This window comes from Urtica dioica, chromosome 4, assembly GCF_054948205.1.
Source record: "Urtica dioica subsp. dioica isolate 48M chromosome 4, U.dioica_male_clone48M_v1_H2, whole genome shotgun sequence".
In the NCBI taxonomy this organism is placed as follows: domain Eukaryota; kingdom Viridiplantae; phylum Streptophyta; class Magnoliopsida; order Rosales; family Urticaceae; genus Urtica; species Urtica dioica.
Window position 1 is genome coordinate 15,454,676 of NC_142759.1, and position 21,710 is coordinate 15,476,385.

General features: G+C 38.2%; 1 protein-coding gene and 1 long non-coding RNA gene across 2 annotated transcripts; both read right to left on the reverse strand.

Moving 5' to 3' along the window:
* Positions 1-6,056: 6,056 nt before the first annotated feature.
* Positions 6,057-8,594, reverse strand: LOC149400786 (uncharacterized). The gene is made up of 3 exons (XR_016296338.1): positions 8,434-8,594; positions 6,423-6,751; positions 6,057-6,150 (listed from the first exon to the last, which is right to left on the reverse strand). It is a non-coding gene; the product is annotated as an uncharacterized LOC149400786 (long non-coding RNA).
* Positions 8,595-9,842: 1,248 nt separating this feature from the next.
* HBT (CDC27 family protein) lies at positions 9,843-16,745 on the reverse strand. The gene is made up of 16 exons (XM_089612897.1): positions 16,593-16,745; positions 15,671-15,743; positions 15,355-15,464; positions 14,981-15,027; positions 14,633-14,730; positions 14,096-14,409; positions 13,403-13,558; positions 12,736-12,952; positions 12,270-12,490; positions 12,119-12,184; positions 11,759-11,878; positions 11,335-11,411; positions 11,107-11,226; positions 10,769-10,988; positions 10,385-10,666; positions 9,843-10,298 (listed from the first exon to the last, which is right to left on the reverse strand). Exons 1-16 carry the CDS (start codon positions 16,695-16,697, stop codon positions 10,248-10,250), a joined length of 2,277 nt encoding a protein of 758 aa, XP_089469023.1. The 5' UTR covers positions 16,698-16,745; the 3' UTR covers positions 9,843-10,247.
* Between the last annotated feature and the right edge of the window lie 4,965 nt (positions 16,746-21,710).

Consider the following 21,710-nt stretch of genomic DNA (forward strand, 5'->3'; position numbering starts at 1 on the left):
CAAACAACAATTTTCGGGTCGAACAAGTAGGTGGACTAAGTCATAGCTTACCGAAAGGCGCTAGTGGTCGGGAATTCTCACGCCGCGACACTCTTATTAGCAACACTAACCAATTTCACAACAAATTCGATAAGTCAAACGACAAGACTCTAGAGGTCGCGAGGGCTGAGAGGAAGGAAGTTTTTTTATTTTCACGTTGAAGGGCAATGAATTTATTGGCAACACCTAAACATGACGGGGAAAAAAAGCCTCCTCGTGAGACGAAACACTCAAGGGAGGAATATAGGGTTTGCTTCAAACCCTAGATCAGAGTGACCCAGCGCAATTTGAGGAGACAAACTCGCGTGTGGGTCTACACAGCGTGGCAGCGCCGTCGGAGGATGGTTGGAGTCGGAATTGTGGAAAAACATAATAATTGAGTAACCAAACGCAAAGCAGAAGCATGGATTTTTGTATTGATGGTGACATCCAGTTTGATGAGTGACCCTACCAAGTGGCTATAGAAAGTCGATGACTACTTCGAAAATCACGGCATGACCAAAGATTGTAAGGTTCACCCGTTGACTGATTTTTTACGCTTAACCCATTGGCGAGGAGGATAAAACACCAATCATAGCCAAAGCTTGAGCTTGAGGACAAGCTCAACAATCAAATAGGGCAATAATGTTATGTACTTTAGCAATTAGGGTTTTTACCAAGGAAATTTGAATTCTGCAATTATGATCTATTTTATGCAACTAGTACTTTTAGGTGTGCACTTTTACTATTACTAAATTAGATTAGTTAATTAAGATTATTCCAAAATTGTCTCATGAATCTACTTTTTCAAATGGGTCTCTTTATTCCAACCAATAAATTAATCTCTTTACATGAAAAATAAAAAATAAAAAATAAAAAGAGATTAAGTTCCGGTGGAGCTTTAAGTAAGTACAACGGGTCCTCCCATCGCAAGGTGTATCACCTTCTTGCTAAATTAGACATTCAAAATCTGGGAAATCGCTGTGAGTATACTTAGTAAGTGACTGTAAAATAATAGAACTGATACAAACACTACACTAACATTTGAAACATCGTAACACATGGTTTCTCTTGCAGAAGTTTAAAATAATAATAATAATAATAATAATAATAATAATAATAATAATAAGATCTTATGAATGAAAACTTGAAATCCGTGAATCGCTACAATTCGGCTTCAAAACTATGTAACAACACCTATGTCTCCTGAGTCGTAATAACTATTGTGGCAGCTTTCGTGTCTCTCGGGATTACCAGCAGAACCAAGGTCATTCTGCTACTCGATCTGCAAGATTGTAAGTGCTCTCGGGAACTGAAATTTCTCATGCAACTGTATCATAATCTCCGAAAGCGCAAGCAAAACTCCATCGGGCTTTGAAAATTTCAGGCCAGATAATAATCTATCTTCGTGCCTGATCTCTCTCTCTCTCTCTCTCTCTCTCTCTCTCTCTCTCTCTCTCTCTCTCTCTCTCTCCAAATTGGCCGGTGCATCAAATTAAATTTTCCAGTGTTTTTATATTTACTTAGATTTCAGTATAACCCATAGCAACTCGATTGTGTTTCATTCAGATCGGACAAATCCATGGTGAGTAAGTATGAATTCCGAAACAAGATAATATTTTGATTACATATAGTATAATTTCTGGATATATTTAATTTACGATAGACGCTTATTAAATTTGATTACGACAACTGCATGCAGCTTTCTAAGATTATATTTGATTTACAATAAAGTTAATTTTTGGTAGTAACAAACTGCAAAGATAATAAATTTAGAAACACATTTATTGAGCTGAAATTCTTAAATGTGGTACGAAGGTTCCGCAACCACACAATATACTTATGAAAAACAAATAAAATTAAGTGAAATTTGTTTCACTAGCCCATTTTACACTACTTGTTATCGGAATATCTCAAGTTTCATTTAATTAAGGAAATAGCCCATTTTTTCTTAACAGATAATTATACCATTCGCGAATAAGTTAATTAATTAACAGGCTGAATTGAGTTAGGTTAATTAATTAACTGAATGTTTGGATTGAAAATTCACAAAAAATTTACAAAAATCAGAACTTAAGTCAATTCCTATTAATTAACCTAATTCCTAATCCAGTCAGTTAGTAAATTAACTTTACTCACAAAAAAAAAAATCAGAGCCTAAGCTAATTCTTAATTCAACCAATCAGTTAATTAATTAACCTAACACAATTTAGTCAGTTAATTAATTAATTGATTCGCAAATTAATTAACCTAACTCAATTCAGTCAGTTAATTAATTAACGACCCGTTGGCGTTGCAATATTTCCCGTTCGACAAGACTGTGAAGAACTGATTCCGAGAGAGATCTTTGATGATCGGACACATGTTCCCCTTGTAGACGCTGATCCCCGGGAACAGCAAACTATCGCTCTTGTAAGGGTAAGGATTGCAGGCCTTGGACACGAGATTCTCTGAGGAAAATTCTACTCCGCCGAGCTTCCGAGATGTGATGTTATCCCGACATCGTCGAAGTACTTTGGGTTGGACTTTGGGTGCAGACTCTTTATTTGCCCTCGGATAACGTGGCTGGTCAAAGTGAATCTCTACGGGAACTGGAGAACCAGCAAGATCCGATCGTCCTCCAACAACGGAGGCTGGTGATTCTCGAACGACACTGTATTGCCGAGAGAGAGGCGCTGGTTGATCAGCAACGAGGATGGACGACGATCGGCGGCGTGAAAGAGTTTAGGTTTAGGTTTGGGAAATTTTGGATATCTGATTGAGTTTTGCTCTTATATACAAGGGTAATTTAGGTAGTAAAATATCAATTGGACTATTCATTTAATTTATTCAAATTTTGGTCATTCTCCTAATATTGGTGGACTGATTGGGCTAGTATACTCACTTTCCCTCAAATTAAGGAGAAGATCTTAATATATACTATAGACTTTGTTGTGGGTACAATGTCCCAGGAATCTCTAGCTAAAAACATACTAGTATGAATATCACATTGTGAATAAATCCACACATGCAAGCGCACATGTCGCCCAAGTAATATAGTGTACAATAAATACGAGTATCGATCCCACGAGTACTACTAATATTAACAATTTCTTTAACTTGACGCGAATTGATTCCAAAGTAACGTAGAGATGGTTTAAACGACTACTTAAAATAAAAATAAAAAAACAATTAATGATTTGTGAATCAAAGAGAAAAACAGGGCTACGACTTCATCACGAGCCGACTACGTTGACTATCCCTATTTTGTCTATTGTTGTCTCGTTCCTACGTTAATCTCACTCGTTCCAACATATTCACTTGTCTCTCTCGAGTGCTCTAACAAACCTATGCAATCGGCAAATTGTTATCCTCTCGTCATTTAATTCTATAAAAACGATCACACGCATTAAGAACAAGAATTCAAACGATTACACTCTCGTCGAGAGTTTTCTACTAACCTAGGTCGATCATGATGATTATAGCAAAAACATGATAAATTTACTCTCTCTCTCTCTCTCTCTCTCTCTCTCTCTCTCTCTCTCTCTCTCTCTCTCTATGTAGCAAACAAATCCTATAGAATAATTCAAAGGTAGCTAATCAATGGACTAACAACAAGCATGGCTAATAATCACAATAAAATCAATTTTCTTATGCGGAAGGGTATTAGGTGCGACGTATCGCACCTAAAAGTCGCACCTAAATTTAAGTGGTATCCGGTGCGACAAGTCACACCTAATACTTTTCGGTGCGACTTTGTCGCACCTAATACTTTTTGGTGCGACAAAGGTTTCGAAAATTTTAAGCGGGCTTCAAATTCTCCTGAATATTTTTTACTGTGTTTCGGTAGCAAATACCTTCCGATGCAATATGTCGCACCAGATACGTGCTTCCGGTGCGACATGTCGCACCTGATAAGCACAACAGGTACGACAATATCGCACTGAAAATATTAGGGTACTTAAACCCACACGGCCTCTTTCTTCCTCCTCTGCATTTTTTCTGATATCTCCCTCTCCCTCACACTCTCTCTCGCCCGCAACCCAGCCGCCGCCCGCCCTTCGCGCCGCTCGTCGCCGCTCCTCGCGCCCCGCGCCTGCGACCAAGCTGCCGCCCGCCCACCCGCGACCCAGCCCGCCCTTCGTGCTGCCCGTCACCGTCCCTCACCCCCCGCCCGCGACCAGCCCCTATCGAGCGCCGCCCCTCGCTCCCCGCCCAATCAGCCCCCCAAGCCCAGGCGCCCGCCCCTCGGCCCCGACCAGCCACCCCCCCCCCCCCTCGTGCCCTCGATTAATCAAGAAAACACAATTGGGAACGAGCAATAGACAATATTAGAGAATTATCAACGTGTTAACATCGGCTCGGGCTACATTGCAGTCCCATAAAAATCTAGCCGCTAAAAAAAATCCATAAACAAGGCTAAGCATAAAATAATAATCAAACGCAAAAGAACAAACAATAAAACCAAAAAGTAATTCATATTGACTAAATTGATGTTCAACAATATTTAAAAGAAACTAAAATAAATCAAAGAAAAACAAATTAGTTTGAGATCAAGAGACTCGTCGGAGACGTCAACATTCCAATGAAGAACATTTTTTCTCTTTTCAAAATCTCTCCAAAGTAGCCAAACACAAAAATAAAAACTAAAATAAAAGTTGAAGTGTGTTTTTAGGATAAAGAATAGTATATATAGGCTTATGGGTGATTTTCGAAGCTATCTAGATCTTTAAATGAGATCCAATGGCCCAGATTCGCTCAAAACGGGTAATTAACATTCCTGCTCTGGAGGTCAGCGCGCCGCGCTGAACATTGGGCACGATGCGATGGATAACGTTTCTGGCTGCGCTCTGTGACGAGTTTTCAGCGTGGCGTGCTGAAAGTTGGCGCACCGCGCTGACGATTGTGATCAGCCTTTGACTCTCACATAAATCTTCGTTTTAGCTATGTTTTGACCCCCATTTTCTTTTGATTGACTCCCTTGATGTCCCAAAGCTCAAAATATACACTCAAAACCTGAAATTCAATATAAAACACCAAAATAACCTCAAATACACTTGAGAACTCTAAATTCACATTCGAAAATGATAGGTTTGCACGTATAAATGCACTCATCACATGTAAGCTTAAAAAATACAAACAAACAAAAACAATAATTTGTTTCCTTTTGTTCATTCAATCATAACAAAATGATGGAGATCACAAAGGTAACATGAAGAACTGGGAAGTCAAGGTTAGGACTGACTTAAAGTCCGTGGAGCCACATCACGTGTGGCTTTTGTTGGAAGAATTTTTGGGTTCGACAAGTGGTTCACGACTCTCTCGGTCTGTATGCCCGTCGAGGGTGAGTCGGGGCGACCCGACGGTCCGGTTCTGCGCTAGGTTCAAGACTCCCGTGCAAGGACGAAGCCAAGAATCTCATTCGAATAATGAAACAAAGCCGCTTGATAAGAACCCATACCGAGAGCCAACACCATATAACCCAATTGAGACATTGTGGAATAAGCTAAACCCCTTTTAATATCTTTTTGAGCAAAACCTAAAGTGGCCCCTAAAACTAATGTTATTATACCTATCAACGCTATTAGATTCATTATGTAAGGTAAAACTATTAAAAGCGGTAGAAGGCGGGCGACAAGAAAAATACCAGCTGCTACTACTATAGTATTTTTGCCTTGGTGGCTCTCATTTACATTTAACAAAAGTATGGAATCACGCATTATTCTTTGATCCGTCTTATGGCCGTATTTCAACTTTCCACTTTTTTATTTTACGCGGGGCTAATACATTTAGGGAGCTAGACTATACTAGCCAATTTGAAACATGAAATTGGAAAAATAGCCAATGTTTGGTTTATTTTGTGTACTAGCCAACTAACCAAATTAACCAACATAAATAGACTATAATACCCTTCATTTAAAATGAAAGGTAACCAAATATAAACTTGTGAACAGAAATAAATAAATTAATGAAAAATCTTATAATAAATAACTGTTTCATTAATAGATTAAAAAAAACTTCTAAAGATATTACGAGATATTCACCGCCGATCTTCAACGCTAAGCCAACTTGCGCAATTTTCCGCCGATCTTCACCGTCGATCCGTCTCGAACCATCAATTCTCCGACCGGAGACACAAATTCGCCAATTCTCCTACGAATAAAAATCAAAATTAATACGAATAAACACATATTAACACAAATTAACATATTCCAATGACATTTCTACATTGACTCACAAATTAACACAAACCAACACTAGTTTTCAAATTAATAGAAATCAACGCATGTCAACAGATTTAATAACAAATAAACACGTAATTCAACACTAATTTCAAATCAACACAAATTAACACAAACCAACACTAATTTCACAAAATAACACTAATATACTGATATTAACACTAAAATCCAATTCAAATATACCTATACTAAATCTGATCCAGAGAAAGGCATTCTCCAGAGAGCTCTCCCACGGTGGAGTCAGCATGGCGCGGCGGCAGTTCACCACCGGCGACTTTGACTCGTCGGAGGAGGCGGCGACAGAGATTAGCTCATTTAGGTTTCTGTTCTGCTCCTTCTCTTTGTAGTACTTCTCGTAGTGGCTCACCACGCGATTCACCACCGACTACTTTGACTCGTCAGAGAAGGCGGCGGCGGAGATTAGGTCGTTGAGGTTTCCATTATGCTCGCGAATCCATTGGTTGTAGAAGTTCTTGAAGCTTTCGGTCTCCGTATACCGGTCATTTGCGTTTCTTCTTGATATAATAGACATTCTTAGTGCTGATATGATAGCCTTGATTTTATTTCTTCATTATATATGAGAGAGATATATTATTTTATCTATATTTGGAAGGTTTTCGTTGTTAGAATATATTGGCAATCGAATCATAATATCCAATTTTGATTTTCTTTAATTATATTTTTATTTAAAAAATAAATATTAAAAAAGGGCAAAACTTGAAGCACAAATATTGGCTGAAACGCCACGTCAACGAAATTGGCTATTTCTCAAAATAAATGTAAACGTTGGCGCAATATCAACGTTTGAATTTGGTTAGCCCGTCTAATTATTCTTTATTTTTTCATTTGTCCATAAAAAAATACAATTAATTATTTAAAGTAAAAAAATAAAATAAAATAGAGAACTCATAATTTGAAATCATTGCATAATAATGGGAAAAATAACACATATATACCATGTGTTTTAGTGAAATGTCGAGTTTAACCTTTGGTTTTCAAAAATGTCAAGTTCATACCTTCTGTTTAACTAAAATGACGAAATTATACCATATGTTTAACTAAAATGACGCAATTATACCCTGAAATGGATAACAGTAACACAAATCTCTCTTTCATTTAAATTAACTCTTATATATGAAAAACTGAATCAAATCGAAACCAGTACCCTAATTTTCAAATTCCCAATTTTGAAATAAAATTAGTCTTAAATTGAAATTAAATAATAAAATTCATATCTCCTAATAGATTATTTCATTCCGTGTTCGAATTGCAACTCTAAATCCTTGATTATATGTTCGAATTTGTGATTTTGATGACTATCAATTGTCGATTTTTACCCATTTGCATGTTTTTGTGTTTTTCACGACTAAGAGTCTGTTGTTTATTTTTTAGTTTTTAAATAAATTACATATATGGCGTGAATGAATAGATATGGTGTTTATATATAAATATTATAGTCAACGTCAATGAAAATTCAATAAAAAGAAGATTCGTGGTGCTGTTGTCTATTTCATGGTATAATTGCGTCATTTTAGTTAAACATAGGGTATAATTTCGTTATTTTAGTAAAACAGATGGTATGAACTCGAAATTTTTGAAAACCAAAAGTTAAACTCGACATTTCACTAAAACACAGGGTATATATGTGTCATTTTCCCATAATAATGTCATTATCAAGCTTATCAAATATATCTTTCTTAATGTATGTTGTATACAAATGAATTGTCGATCTCACATCCGATTCCGTAGCCAATTCTTCACAATTAACTCGCAAATTAAGTGAAAATAAATTATGATCATAATAGTGTGGTGAATTTGGGAAGCGCTTTGAAACCCTATGTGCTACGCATGTGTTGTAAGTTAAGTAATTAGGCATGTATGGTTATTTGATGTTGTAAAGTGTGTGATGGTTGATTGGTGTTATCAAGAACAATATGTTATTGGTTTGAGTAAAAAATAAAAAATTATTATTAATATTGAATGTATAATATTTTTAGTTCAAATGTGTGTATATATCCATAGTTTTAAGCAGAGTGTATAAGAAGAACTAAATGGGAATAGTCTTAAAAACAAAAACAAAAAACAAACAAACAGGATGAGCATACTTGAATAATAGACAACACAATTAATCTATGCTCATGCAATTCCAAGATTTCATTCTATTTAGAGCATTAAATAATATCAATGAACATACCTCCAAGATTGGGTAGTGTTTCTCTAATGGCCATCCTTGATTTGTTTCCCTTCTTCTTCTTGTCTGCCAGATGAGAATAGAGTAATCCAAGAAAAGCAAAAGAGGGTTTTATGGATAGTAGCCCCTTTCTCAATACCACCGACTCAAAAAACTTATCAGCATTTTCTTCACAATTCCCTCTGATGCATATATTCACAGTGAGAGGTGGTGGACTATGGTTTAATGGGCCAACACATAGTCATTGGGAACTTAATAAACCAATCATTTTGTGACACCACATTTGAAAATAAAGTCATGTTTTTGTACTCTTAAGAAAACCAAGCATTTTTACTTATGAAAAGTCAAAAATACCCTTAATTAAACCCTGATTTGAGTGTTACTGAAGAAGAAAGAAGATAAGGATAAGAGTAGAGAGATTTAATTAAGGATATTTCTGACTTTTCATAAGTAAAAATGTTTGGTTTTCCTAAGAGTTTCAAACATGACTTTATTTTCAAATGTGGTGTCAAAAATGCTTGGTTTATCAAGTTTCCCTAGTCATTTGGGTGCTACCATATGCCTCTAATTTAATTAAAAAAAAATTATTAACCATCCCATTATGGTTTATCTAATGATTAAAAGGCATTTCAATTAATTAATGGTTGTGATTATGGAATTACATTATGATTATATTAGTCCACGTAAAAATTCCAACAAATAGTAGATGAGCAGTGCATTTAGTTCCATCTATGCTTGAGTCGAACAACAAAGGTAACACAATACACGGATATATATAACTTTTGTGTTGGGCTATCTGATGTCCTTCGCATAGAAGTCTAAGTACATAAGCGGAGAATCGATGTAGATCGAGCGAAAACGAGCTCAAGTTACTAGACTGTACAGGGATCTTAACATTCAGTATATTTCCGTTCCGATGACTCGATCATCGGGGAAAAAGTTTACAGGCGGATCGAAAAGCAGAGAGGCGTTAGGTGGATGGAAATTGGCACCTAAACTTGCTGCCCCACAAATAATCAAGAAGGTCACCAACAAAGAGATGGCCGATCTTCCCACGAAATTTGAATTATGCAATTATGATTTTATTATCCAACTAGTATTTTTTTTAAGTATGCACTTTTATTATTTCTAAATTAGACTAACTAATTAATTAAGATTATTTCGAAATTGTCTTGTGAATAATTTTCAAATGAGCCTTCTCTTTTTTTTATTGATGATGTCATTTCCAACAAATAACTTGATCTCTAAAAAAAATAAGTTGCAGCAGAGTTAATGTTCTTAAACTGTTATATTTATTGTTATCGACAATCAAGCACAACGGCTCCTCCCGCTGCGAGATCAAAATCTTGCTAAATTACACATTCAAAATCAGGGAACTCGCTATGAGTATACTTAAATAAGTTACTGTAAGATAGTATAACTGATACAAACACTACACTAACATTTGAAACGTCGTAAAACATGATTTCTCTTGCAGAAAAAAAAAATAATAAGAATCAGGAAGATGAGAACTTAAGAATGAACACTTGAAATCCGGGAACTGCTACAATTCAGTTTCAAGACAATGTAACACCTATGTCTCCTGAGTCGTAATAACTATTGTGGCAGCTTTCGTGTCTCTCGAGATTACCAGCAAAACCAAGGTCATTCTGCTACTCGATCTGCAAGATTGTAAGTGCTCGCGGGAACTGAAATTTCTCATGCAGCTGTATCATAATCTCCGAAAGCGCAAGCCAAACTCCCTCGGGCTTTGAAAATTCCAGGCCAGATAATAATCTATCTTCATGTTTGCGTGATCTGTTCTCTCTCTCTAGTCATTACAAGCTGTCTTCTAGTTCATCAGGCACGAGTAACTTTTCAATAGCAGCCTGTTCAAAGATGAGATTAGAATGAAAAAAAGGTGAGGAAAATATATTCCTTCAAAAGTACGATAGGATTGAAAGAAGCAAAGAACCTTGATAGAAGCCACATCGGTTGCAGAAGGTTTCAGATCCAATGCAAGACCATAATGAAGCATTGCCTTGTCAGGCATGTTATTCCGTTTGTAAATTCTACCCATTAAAGCATAAACGCTGCTTTCTCGCGGGGCACACTCTTTAAGCTCCTTTAGGACTTCTAAAGCTTCATCAAAATTTTCCAGGTTCATCAGTATGTTAGCCTTCTGATACATGGGAAGAGGGTTCTTCGGATCTGCCATGATAGCCTTCTCCATCATCATCAAAGCTTCCTGACTTCTCTGCCGTACGATTTGAAACATAAAGGTCAGAGAGCTGTATAAAGAAGACAATCTCTCTTGAAGATGTAATACTCGGTTAAGATATGAATTTAGCATACGGACCTGTAGTGTATGCAGTGCTGTACCAAGATAAGACATGATAACAGAAGAACGTGGATTTATTAGGAACGCCCTTCGGAAATGATGCTCTGAGAAATCGAACTTCTCTTGGCGGAGATAGACCATTCCAAGCCCATACCAAGAATTGTAATGTCTTGAATCAACTGTAAGTGCACTCTGGTAGCTCTTGATTCCATTCTCAAAATCCTCCAGTGACACATATCTGAATTTTTTTTAAAAAAAAAAAAAAAACAATATCACCCAACTAGTCATAGAAAAAGATAATATGTGAGAGATAATGAGCTCATGTCATAGTGAGATGGAAAATTAAGACATCATACTCGTGGCCGCAAAGAGTATGCGCATATGCAAATCTTGGATTGACTTGTACAGCTCGCTGAAAATTTTTAAGAGCAGTTTCATGGTCTTTTTGCATACTATAACAATTACCCACCGCACACCTGCAATTCGTTGATATGAACGTAATAAGGAACAGATTATCATGGCTAGTTTTGCAGCGACAAAGCAGTTTGACCAAACAGTCATAGGAGACCAAATCAATAGGCTACCAAGATTGTGGAGCTAAGCGGTCTGTTGATATCAATTCTCGTGCCAAGTAACTTAATTTCATATCCTCCTTCAAATGCTGCACAAAAAATACGAAATTGAAATAAAATTATATGAAAATTTTACAAGTGCTAGGTGACAGATGTAATGCAAAGTTCACAATTTGTCACTCTCATCATCATTGACATGCGGAATTGGACAAGGCCAAATGAGTGATTTACCACAGTAAACAAAAACAAGCATTGGGCTTATAACATTAAGCCAATGAGTATTTGTTGCAATGACAGTTTGAAGAAATCCAGAAAAGGTACCCAAAAAAAAGTGCCATGGGAATTATAGTTAAAAAATACCACAAGGCCATCCCTTTCTCAATCATATTACAAAATGGTGTCCAGTTCAATGATGAATAAGAGTGAAGAAACTCACATAAAGAACTGTAGAATAAATGTCCATTCCCTCTAAACTGTAAGGTGATAAGTCACGGGCCAGGCTGAAGGCCGCCGCAGCTTTTAAATAATCTACCAACTCAAAATATGCTTTTCCAACCTGCAGTTCAACATGTCGGCTGGTCAAGTAAAACATGTATAAAAGAGTATTTCTATATGTATCGTAGGAAAAGTAATATACATATAAGAGAAGGGATTGTAGCAGAACAAAGGCATGGTACATAAATTTCAAGGAGATAGAGAGAGTTAACCTCCCAAAAATTAGGAAATTCTATGATACATCCTTTGTTTATTGACTAATCTTTTCATTGATTCAATATGCAAGGTTCATATCAGTTACCTGGGAAAGAACCCAGCCTGTATTATAATGCTTGGGAGGAAGTTTTAGATAGACATCCAACGCGTCCTGTAAAATCAAGACGATTAAGAAAAAAAAAGAGAGAGAATAAACAAGCCCTGAATCGTCTTCTCAACAATAGCCAAATCCATACCTGGCACCTGTATAAGCAAGAAAGCCTATACCCCTCCCCAAGCGTTCCCAATAGGCTCAATATTTCTGACGTTCCGGAAATAATTTTTGAAGTGTTCATGCTACTACCGCCATGCGTGGTTTCAGCTTCGTTCTCTTGTGATCTAATTTCAGCGGAAGGTGTTGTACCAGAAATGGATGAGGTCACACTTATTCTTGCATCCTCTATCTCGTTGCGTATCCCTGGCCAAGATCAAAATTCAGTCCCAAGCAACCATTGACTGTTCTTTTTTATTTTTCAATAGATGGTCGACCACATTAAACGAACAGTATATTTGGTATACAGAGTACACGACGAATTCCTGACAAAATCTAGTGCATTAAAAAACCTTTTGTGATAAAGAAATTGTGAGTAAGCAAATGTGTTCTACGGAGTCTTCACAAATTAGGATATTCGAGGTATTGACGTGAGATAGAAGATACACCACCTTCATCAATATTTTCGTTGGCCCATGCATGTCCTTTTCTAGTAGCCATATAACGTAACGGCATTGAGCTTGGCTTGGACCCTCCTTGGTGTTTAGATGAGATGGTATTTCCATTTCCCGCTATCACTGTGGAAGCTGCAGTAGTATTGACCCCTGAATCACCAGAAAGTCTTGTACTCCTACGCGTGCCAGAATCAGGAAACAACCTGCTTGAAACCTGTAAGCAGAAGAACATGATACTGAGGCCAAATTCAAGGTATAAAGTCGTCAGTATTACGAGTTTACATATGCAAAAATCTGTACCTAGCAATTTCTTCATTACAACAGAAAGTAACAAGATTCCAGAATTTGATATGCACAGATAGGGGAAAATAATGACCTTATTCACGACATAAGATATGGAATGTAAAAAAGCTGACCTTGGCCCGCCCACATGTATCTTTAAAAGGAAGATATGAGCATACGGGCTTCAAATTAAAGGGTGAAGGATATATGCTTGATATAAAAACATTCAATAAAACTTATTACTAGATTGAGGTGACAATCAAATCAATATTGAATTGTATTTTCCAAATAATATATACATATATGTTAGTCGGTGCATGTGTGAGAACATGTGTAGACATACCCACAACCATATTTATATATAAGAATATAGAGACCTTACCCTTCGTATTTTGCCTTCGTCTACAACTTTTCGTCGAGGGGCTTGGATAGTAGTATTTACTGTTGACTTTGGCGAGCTTTCAGCAGCAACTATACCAAGGCTTGGGCCATTTTGTGAGACATTCCTACACAGTGGCGGTGGAGCAACACCCGAGAACTGCAAAGCAACGATGCATTTAGAGAGATGAGGAACTACTCTCTACTAACAATATAGTATTAAGTATGTTCTAAATCTAGAAACCTAGTAGCAGTGAACATCTCTGCGCAGCATGCATCCAAAATACTGAACTAATATTTACAAGTAGGGCAATGGAAGTACAATAAAGTTCTCCTAACACCCACGAGAATTTTATTACATTGTTAGCTCCTATCTATATATCTATAGGAATCAAAACTCCTAGGAATAATGCCAAACATGTGACTCTTCTTTCTTGTGAAGTTGCAAGTAAAAACCGGCACCTGCAAGCACTATCCTTACACACTTTACCGACAAACTTGCATCGAATCACAGAAATTCTAACAAAAAGTTCTAAACTAATAGTGCAACGAAAATCAATCAATTTTCCAAACAGATTAACAATTTAGAAATTTGTTTCTTTGGCCTCAAATTAAGTACATCATGATTCACCACGGCATTGACAGAAAAATAGACAAATAGATTTTAGAACTTCCACAACCTAAAAAACTCTTATACCTGTGCAGCCATTGGGGAAGGAGTATTATAAAATGATAAGTTAGTCGAGCTGCCAGTTAGAGACTGGGTGGATGTACCTCCCATAACATTACTATTATGGGAATTTCCCGGGAGATCTCGGAAATTATTTCCTTGCACGTGTCTTAATTGCCTGAGACTCGATTCATCGAAGCTTAAGTTCTTTGTAGCAGCAAAATTTCGATCCTCATTGGGAACGTGCATACTTTGGGAAGCTGGTCCTTGATGTAAGTATTGCTTCTGTATACAACGACCAGCAGCTTCACCAAAGACCGTAGATGCTTCATCAGCAGCCCCTGAAACAACAAGGAAAAAATACACACAAAAAATAAGTTAGAAAAAATGAATAGAAAAACTACAACTTTCTAAAAGTAAAAGATAAAGCAAAGCAATAATGCAAATGATAAAAACGCCACAAGCTAACAGTCTAGAAGAAATAACTTGATGGTGAGAGCCGTGCAGCAATAGATAGAACACGGCATACACATATTATTTTAGCATACACATTATTTTACAGACCTAATACACAGAGCTCCTCATATGCAGCCCACATCAAAGGATTTAGTGACAAAGCCTCTTTAAAGTGATGGATTGCATTTGTTCTCCTCTCAGTGTACCTGAATATCAAAGCAAAAAAAAAAACCAATAATCAAAATCGTTACAAATAAAAGCGCACCACATAGGGAAAATGCCGCTATTCAGCACTAAGTTACTCAACAATGGAGGTTAAAAACACAAAGATGAAATGCGTCCAGGTTTTGCTACAGAGCCAAGTCAAAGAAGCAAATCTTCTTTTGTAAACAAAACTTTGAAACAGGCGCTGCAGCCTTAATACTTTACAAGGGAAAAAAATTGCAGATGAGCAACCTGTAAATAAGTCCAAGCAGGTAATGACCAGCAGCACCGTTCGGAACCTGGGTATGCAAGAAAACAAGTACGAGTGCAATAAGGATTTCATTCATATAAAATATAACATCATCAGATAACTTTGAATAGAAACTCTTGGAATATAATAATGTATCCTTTTTTTTCTAAGGGCATTTTCTGCCGGTGGGGATTGAACCCACGACCTCCACTTTAGAATTACCACTAGACCAAGCCGGGTATCACTACAACATTGTATCTTTATCGTAACAAAGATTTGGGATACGAAAAAAGATGCTTGTGTCAGAAGTAACATTGTTATGAGCTCATTAGTTCCTTCGGTGTAAAAAATAAGTCCCACTAAACTTATGCACTACCTCTGCGCTGGGCTCGTTTGGTGGACTAAGCGCCGCTTCAGCTTCTTTCAGAAAATCCATTCGAAAGCATGATATTGCAAACAAGTAGCGGGATTGAGCCATTTGTGTTCCTTCATAAATATATAGGAAAGGAAAAGGGAATTATAAAGATACACATATAAATCAGGTTCTAACTAAGAAATTAGAGGGAAAAAATCAGAATCAAATGTAACAATAATATATATATATATATATCAAATGTAACAATAATATATATATATATATATATTATAGATCAGAAAACAAGCTGGTGGAAGAGATTTACAAGACAACATACCTTTTAAAATATGGTAGGCACAGTAAGCTTGATTGTTCCGTAAGTAAGAGCTGGCTAACAACTGCAGATTTGTCTGCATAAAAGAGTTGTTTCTTCAGAGAAAACCCATAAACTAAATTAAGAGACTGAAAATTTGACAGTAAAGCGAACTAAAGAAATCAGTCATAACGTCCTTCAGCTAGATTAGGTGTCAAAATAAGCATTTAACACCACTAGAAAGTTTACACGTAAATTGATTAAAAAGTGGAGTCCCAGAACCTTAGAAAAACTACACAAAATTTAAACTTCGCAGCCACATTTCTCTCGACAATTATCTGTTTAAAAATCGTTCAACAATTTGATCTAATATTATTCAAAAGGCACAATCAAGTTCAAGAAAAACGTGAGAATACATAAATTACACAGTTTCAATTTTCAACACCTATAAGAAATTAATTCTATAAAATTTCACCAACAGAGCTTCACAGTTCAACTAAAAACAACTATCTTACACTAAATTTTCTTTTAAAAAAAAAAGAGCTGAAATCACTCTAGAAAATCTAATTTCTTGATAAGAACATAAGTTTTTATTTTCCAGTGAACTCGCAAAACACAATTCCTTATAGAAAACAACACCAGCATCATATCAGTCTATAGAAAAACGACATCGGAAATCGGTATCGAACTCATAACCTAGGAATCGTGCGGAAAATTGTAAATTCAAGAAGCTAGAGAAAGAAATGCCGATCTCGATTACCTACAGTAATGTTCCGAACTGGTCACTCAGAGACACCAGCAAGAGAAAACAAAGAAATAAACGATCTTTAGGGTACGACAAGACGATTGTTACCAAATTCCGCTCTTTTGCCGATGTTTCTCGGTAACCAAACAGAGCAACGACGACAATGGAAGTTAGCGAGAGAGTAGGTTAAACAAAAAGTACCTCGGAAGGAAACTCGGAGCAGAGACGCTCGCAGATGAAAATGGCGTTACGGTACATGAAATCGCGGAGACTGTGGTGGACACAGTCGACGAGTATGGCTTCCATTATTGCTTTGCTTTTCTTGTTCCTCGATTTGGAGGAGAGTGAGAGAGAAACGTTTTGATTTTGGGGGCTTTTCTAGGTTCAAATCCGGTGGCACGTGCAATTCCTCTCCTTCGAAATGGCTAGTCACGTGACTATGTTTGGAAATTGGAATGATAATTATTTTTTTTTTTATCTTTTACTGTTTTCCGCTTCTTTTGTGACTAGTATTTATTTACTTGCAAAGTTATGAAAATATAGAACTAATACTTGCAAAGTTATGAAAATATAGAACACAAGTTGTTAATACCTGAAAATAGATTAACACTTAAATCGGTCCACGGTTCGGTTTAGAGTCGGATCCTATGATCGTGCGGTGGTCGAACGGAAAAGTTGTCTCCAAACTTATCGTCGCCGTCGTACCGGAAAGAGGTTTCCAGTGCCTCTTCATCTGAAAAAAAAAAACGTTTCACGCTAGAGAGGTGCGGAAGAGTTTCCTCGGGGGGGCACTCCGACGCTCATCATTGGTCCAAGTGGTATGTGAGGTTGCTTCAGAATTCTAGAGAAAGAAAGTCTAGGATGAGAGAGAAGCGGATGTTTGTTAAGTTATGAGAAAACTTACCTCCAAATGACAAGCTTGGAAGTATTTATAGTGAAGTGGTAAGAGTTGAGGTAGATTTGTCATCCACCAGTGGTCATTTCCCTTTGATTCTTGTTGAAGTCAAGGTCAGACTTGCTTCGCCGTGGTCGAGGCCCACCACTGACCATGCCTTGATATCGTGTTGTGGTCGAGGCCTGGCTCTGACCACGCTTTGATATTTTGTTGTGGTCGAGGTTCGTCCCTGATCATGCTCGGATATTTGTTGTGGTTGAGGTCGGTCATGTGCCATCCTTGGATTTTTGTTGTAGTTGAGGCTTATCCCTGACCATGCTTGGATATTTGTTATGGATGAAGTTTGTCCCTGAACATGCCTTGACATTTTTTATGGTGTCCATGACCTTAATATTGATGACTTTGTGGGTTTCGAGGACTTGAATACAAGTTTTTCTCCTCCATGTAAATAGTTTTTTTAGTTTGAAGAAGGAGATGATTTTCAAAAAATCATTAAGGCTGCCAATTATATTTTTCAAGATGACCCTATTGACGAAACTCTTTGCCCATATATTTTGAGTATTAAAAATAGCAAAGGCCATTTAGATAACCACGTGAGTTGGGAGGGTTCTCTTCAGATTCTACTTCTCCTTCTTCGTGGGTTTCACCAGATGTTCTGATTGCCAAAAATAGCAACTTCAAGATCTTTGTTTTGGCCAAACCACTATTTTTTCTTTCGAATTCGAGCGCCCAAGGCCTGAGCTTTCCTTTCTTCACCCATTCCTTCATTTCACGTCCAAGACGTGCAGACCAAGGTCGGGTTTCATGGCGCGTCCCTCTGACTTCTTCCGATCCATGTATGAAGAAGATCGCCACAGATCTGGAGAGTCTTCGTTCTCCCATCGTTTCTTGCAACCAGGTCCGATGACGTCTCTTGGAGGCACGCCTTTCTCTTGGTCCTCATGGTGGTGAGCAGAGCTTCTCAGATCCAATAAAGCTTCCCGATTGGCGTGTCGGAGATCGATCGGTGGCCACCATTCCCGGTCCGCAAGTCGCATACCAATCCTTGGCTTCTAGTTCGCGAAGTTCAGACTAGGCTTCGCCGGTCTTCTTTTTCAGCGTCTATCACCGCTTGGGTCCTTCAGATCCGTTCTCCGGCGCTTCTCTCAATCGGGACCGGTCTACGTGTTTACAAGGTCGGTCGTGGTCAGATCTCGCAGGCATGTCGGTAATTCAGCCTGCCTCGGATCCGGTCGCCATTCTTTCTGGCGATCTACAACGGAGAAGATCGGCGGCGCTCCCTCCCGGCCGCGAAAGTGTGAGCTTCCCAGACCCACCGCGGTCAAGCCTCTTAGATTCGGAGGTGATTTCTATCGCCCCGACTGAGACTCGACGGTGAGTCTCGCTTTCTCCGGCGTTCTGCGCGACCAAGGTCGGGTTTTGAGCTTCCCATATCTAGTGGGTGTTGCCTCCGGCTCGAGGGTTGTGAGCATGACTTCCCCGGGCTCACAAGAGCTTCTCCCTTCATGCCTGTGCGACGAGGGTTTGCCCCCATTGAGTTTGATGTTGTCTCTCTTCTCCGACGATCGACGCGCGTCATGACCAGTCTTCACCTCCCGCCGTCATTCGTTGTGGATCCGGCATCATAGCTACGAGGTTGGCTTCGTCCAAACGCAACCGAGAGTTTGGAGGTAGGTTGGGCTTCGCGCGCAAGGCTGGTCCCGTCGTTACTCGAGCCTGAGGCTTCCCCTCGGCGCGGATATGCAACCCCTCCTGACTTCGCGCCTGAGCCTTCTTTGACGGCCTTTGTTTTGCCTAAGAGAGCTTTTGTCGGTGTGGTTTTCGGAAGCTCCAAGCCCTCGAGGTGTGCGCCTTCTCCGAAGCGGACTACTCAAGACCCGACGTTCTTTTCACACACGACTCTAACCCTAGCATAGGCGATCGGGGCCGAGTCTTTTTCAAACCGCGCCTTTGACTACACGGACGTAGGTATGTCTTATCCAAATCTTCGTGACACGGGCCAACGGGTAACCACGGAGTCGGTGTCGCCTCTCTTCTTCGATGTCATGCGTGGAGAGGGCATGCCTCCCTTAAACTCGTTGAAGTCATGTCTCCCAAACCCGACTTCTTGGCTGGTGAGGGAAGAAGCTCCTTCGCGCGGTCGGCCTACGGTCCTCGCGACAGGTTCGACCATGGTGTAGGGCCAACCCTTCATCCCCTTTGTCGAACCCCTGACTACTGCCCTTCACCTAAGAAGAAGGAAAAGAAGAAAAAAAACTCGAAAAAATTCGGAGGTTCAAGAAGAGGTGACAGGGGCAGCGACGATGGTCGGGGTTACGCCTCTCCTGAAGAAGCCTCGAGTTTGATATAGGGTGCCTTCGACGGGGTCGCATGACTATTCCGGCCTTGACATACCGAGCATGACCACGTCAGTCAAGCTCAAGAAGCTTCGTAGTGAGATTAATTTTTCACCTGACGTGGAGTTTCGCATTCCTTAGGAGAGGGAGGTCCTGAGTCATCCGTCGAAGGGTTACGTTGCCGTCCACCTTGACAGTCTGCGCAATGTCATAGGGTTCACCCTCTTTTTAAAAAATAGACAAAATTTTATTTTATTAAGAAAATAGTCTATCAGACCGAAGTAAATTAAATTAATGATTTTAGTTTATTTAATTTACTTCGGCTTGGTGGACTATTTTCTTAATAAAACAAAATATTAAAAGAAGCAGGGGATCGCCTAGTTGCAACAAATTCTTCTGTTTAATATTACTATAATTAATTTGATATTGTTGATATAGAAAAATAATATAATATTTAATAAGATTATAATTGACGTAACAAATTAATAGAGGGGTTAATATGCAATTGATATGAAGTAATTTTGAAAAGTGTACCGTTTTTGGTGAAGAAAAATATATCGTGACCCTTTGTGACCGTCGTGGGCGAATTTGGTGAAGAAAATGTCTCGCAACACCCTTTGTGACCGTCGTGAGTGAATTTGGTGAAGAAAATGGCTAGAAACCCTTTGTGACCGTCGTGGGCGAGTTTTTCCTCAAGGAGTTCATCCCATGACCCTCTATTTTTTCGTAATTTTTTTTGGGCCGGGTTTCGCGTGTTTCTTTTACATCATTTCGAGTTGAGCCGTCATTTTCAAATTAAAGGAAAAATGACCCATAACAAAAAGTATATAAAAAATATTATTTTTTGTGTACTTTCTGTTATGGGTCATTTTTCTTTTAATGAAAAACTCGCCCATGACCCTCTATTTTTTCATAATTTTTTTTGGGCCAGGCTTCGCGTGTTTCTTTTACATCATTTCGAGTTGGGCCGTCATTTTCAAATTAAAGGAAAAATGACCCATAACAAAAAGTATATAAAAAATATTATTTTTTGTGTGGGAATTGATGTCGTGGGTTGGAGATGAAAACATTGTTTGATATGACAGTTGCATTAATTCGATATAAAAACTACCCCAATATAGTATTTGTTAGAAAATATTACGGAAATAATATTTATTTTTCGAGAAAATGAGACAAGTTTGGTAGAAGAAATAAATAAAATAAAATACTATAAAGACTGAAAATTAAAGATAAAATATGAACAACAACAAAATAAGTACGTAAAGAAAGGAAAAGGAAAAGAACATTGATGACCGTTCGACGGTTTCCTTTAAGTAATATTGCTCTCCCACGGGTGCTGGAAATCGATGAGCAATTTACCTCGCAGGATACAATAGCGGAAAGAGAAGAGCTATGCACCAACATAACTTCTCCGACCAACCAAGACAGTAGCAGAACCAACCAACTACTACAAGAAAAACATAGACAATTTCGAAGAGGAAAGTAGAGAGAAATGATTTCTGGAAGTGTGGTTACAATATTTGAATTATCCAAAATCGTCCACCATATGGCCTTTAAACGCATTAAAAGCTCATTAGTGCATAGTGATTAACCAATGCAAACTTGTTTTATCCTTAATGCTCAGCTATACATTTCCGTTTAGATTTTATCAGAGAATCAAAACTGATCGGTCCCATTATCACATTTACTCACATGGTTACAATGTCATTTGATTTAATTATCATAATAACGAAAGTGTTATTTATGTTTATGAATGTGAAATATGCAATAAAAAGATAAAGATTACCACAAACAAGCCCAAACTCAACCCCAACCCGGCCCGGCAAGGCTCGGCTCGGCAAGACACGACCGATCAGACGGCGACGCGCACATGGTGGACTTGGGCTTCTCTAAGCCATGCCCCTCTACAAAATTGGGTTACCTTTGGAAACTCAAACCCTTTTCAACAAATTGCATATATAAGCTCACTCATTTATTCACAGCTCTTGCATTTCACTTCATTCACACAACAATGTGGTTACACACGATTTATATGTTTTATTAAGCATAGTTTGAGCATCAATTTCTCATTCATTGTAATTCCGATTT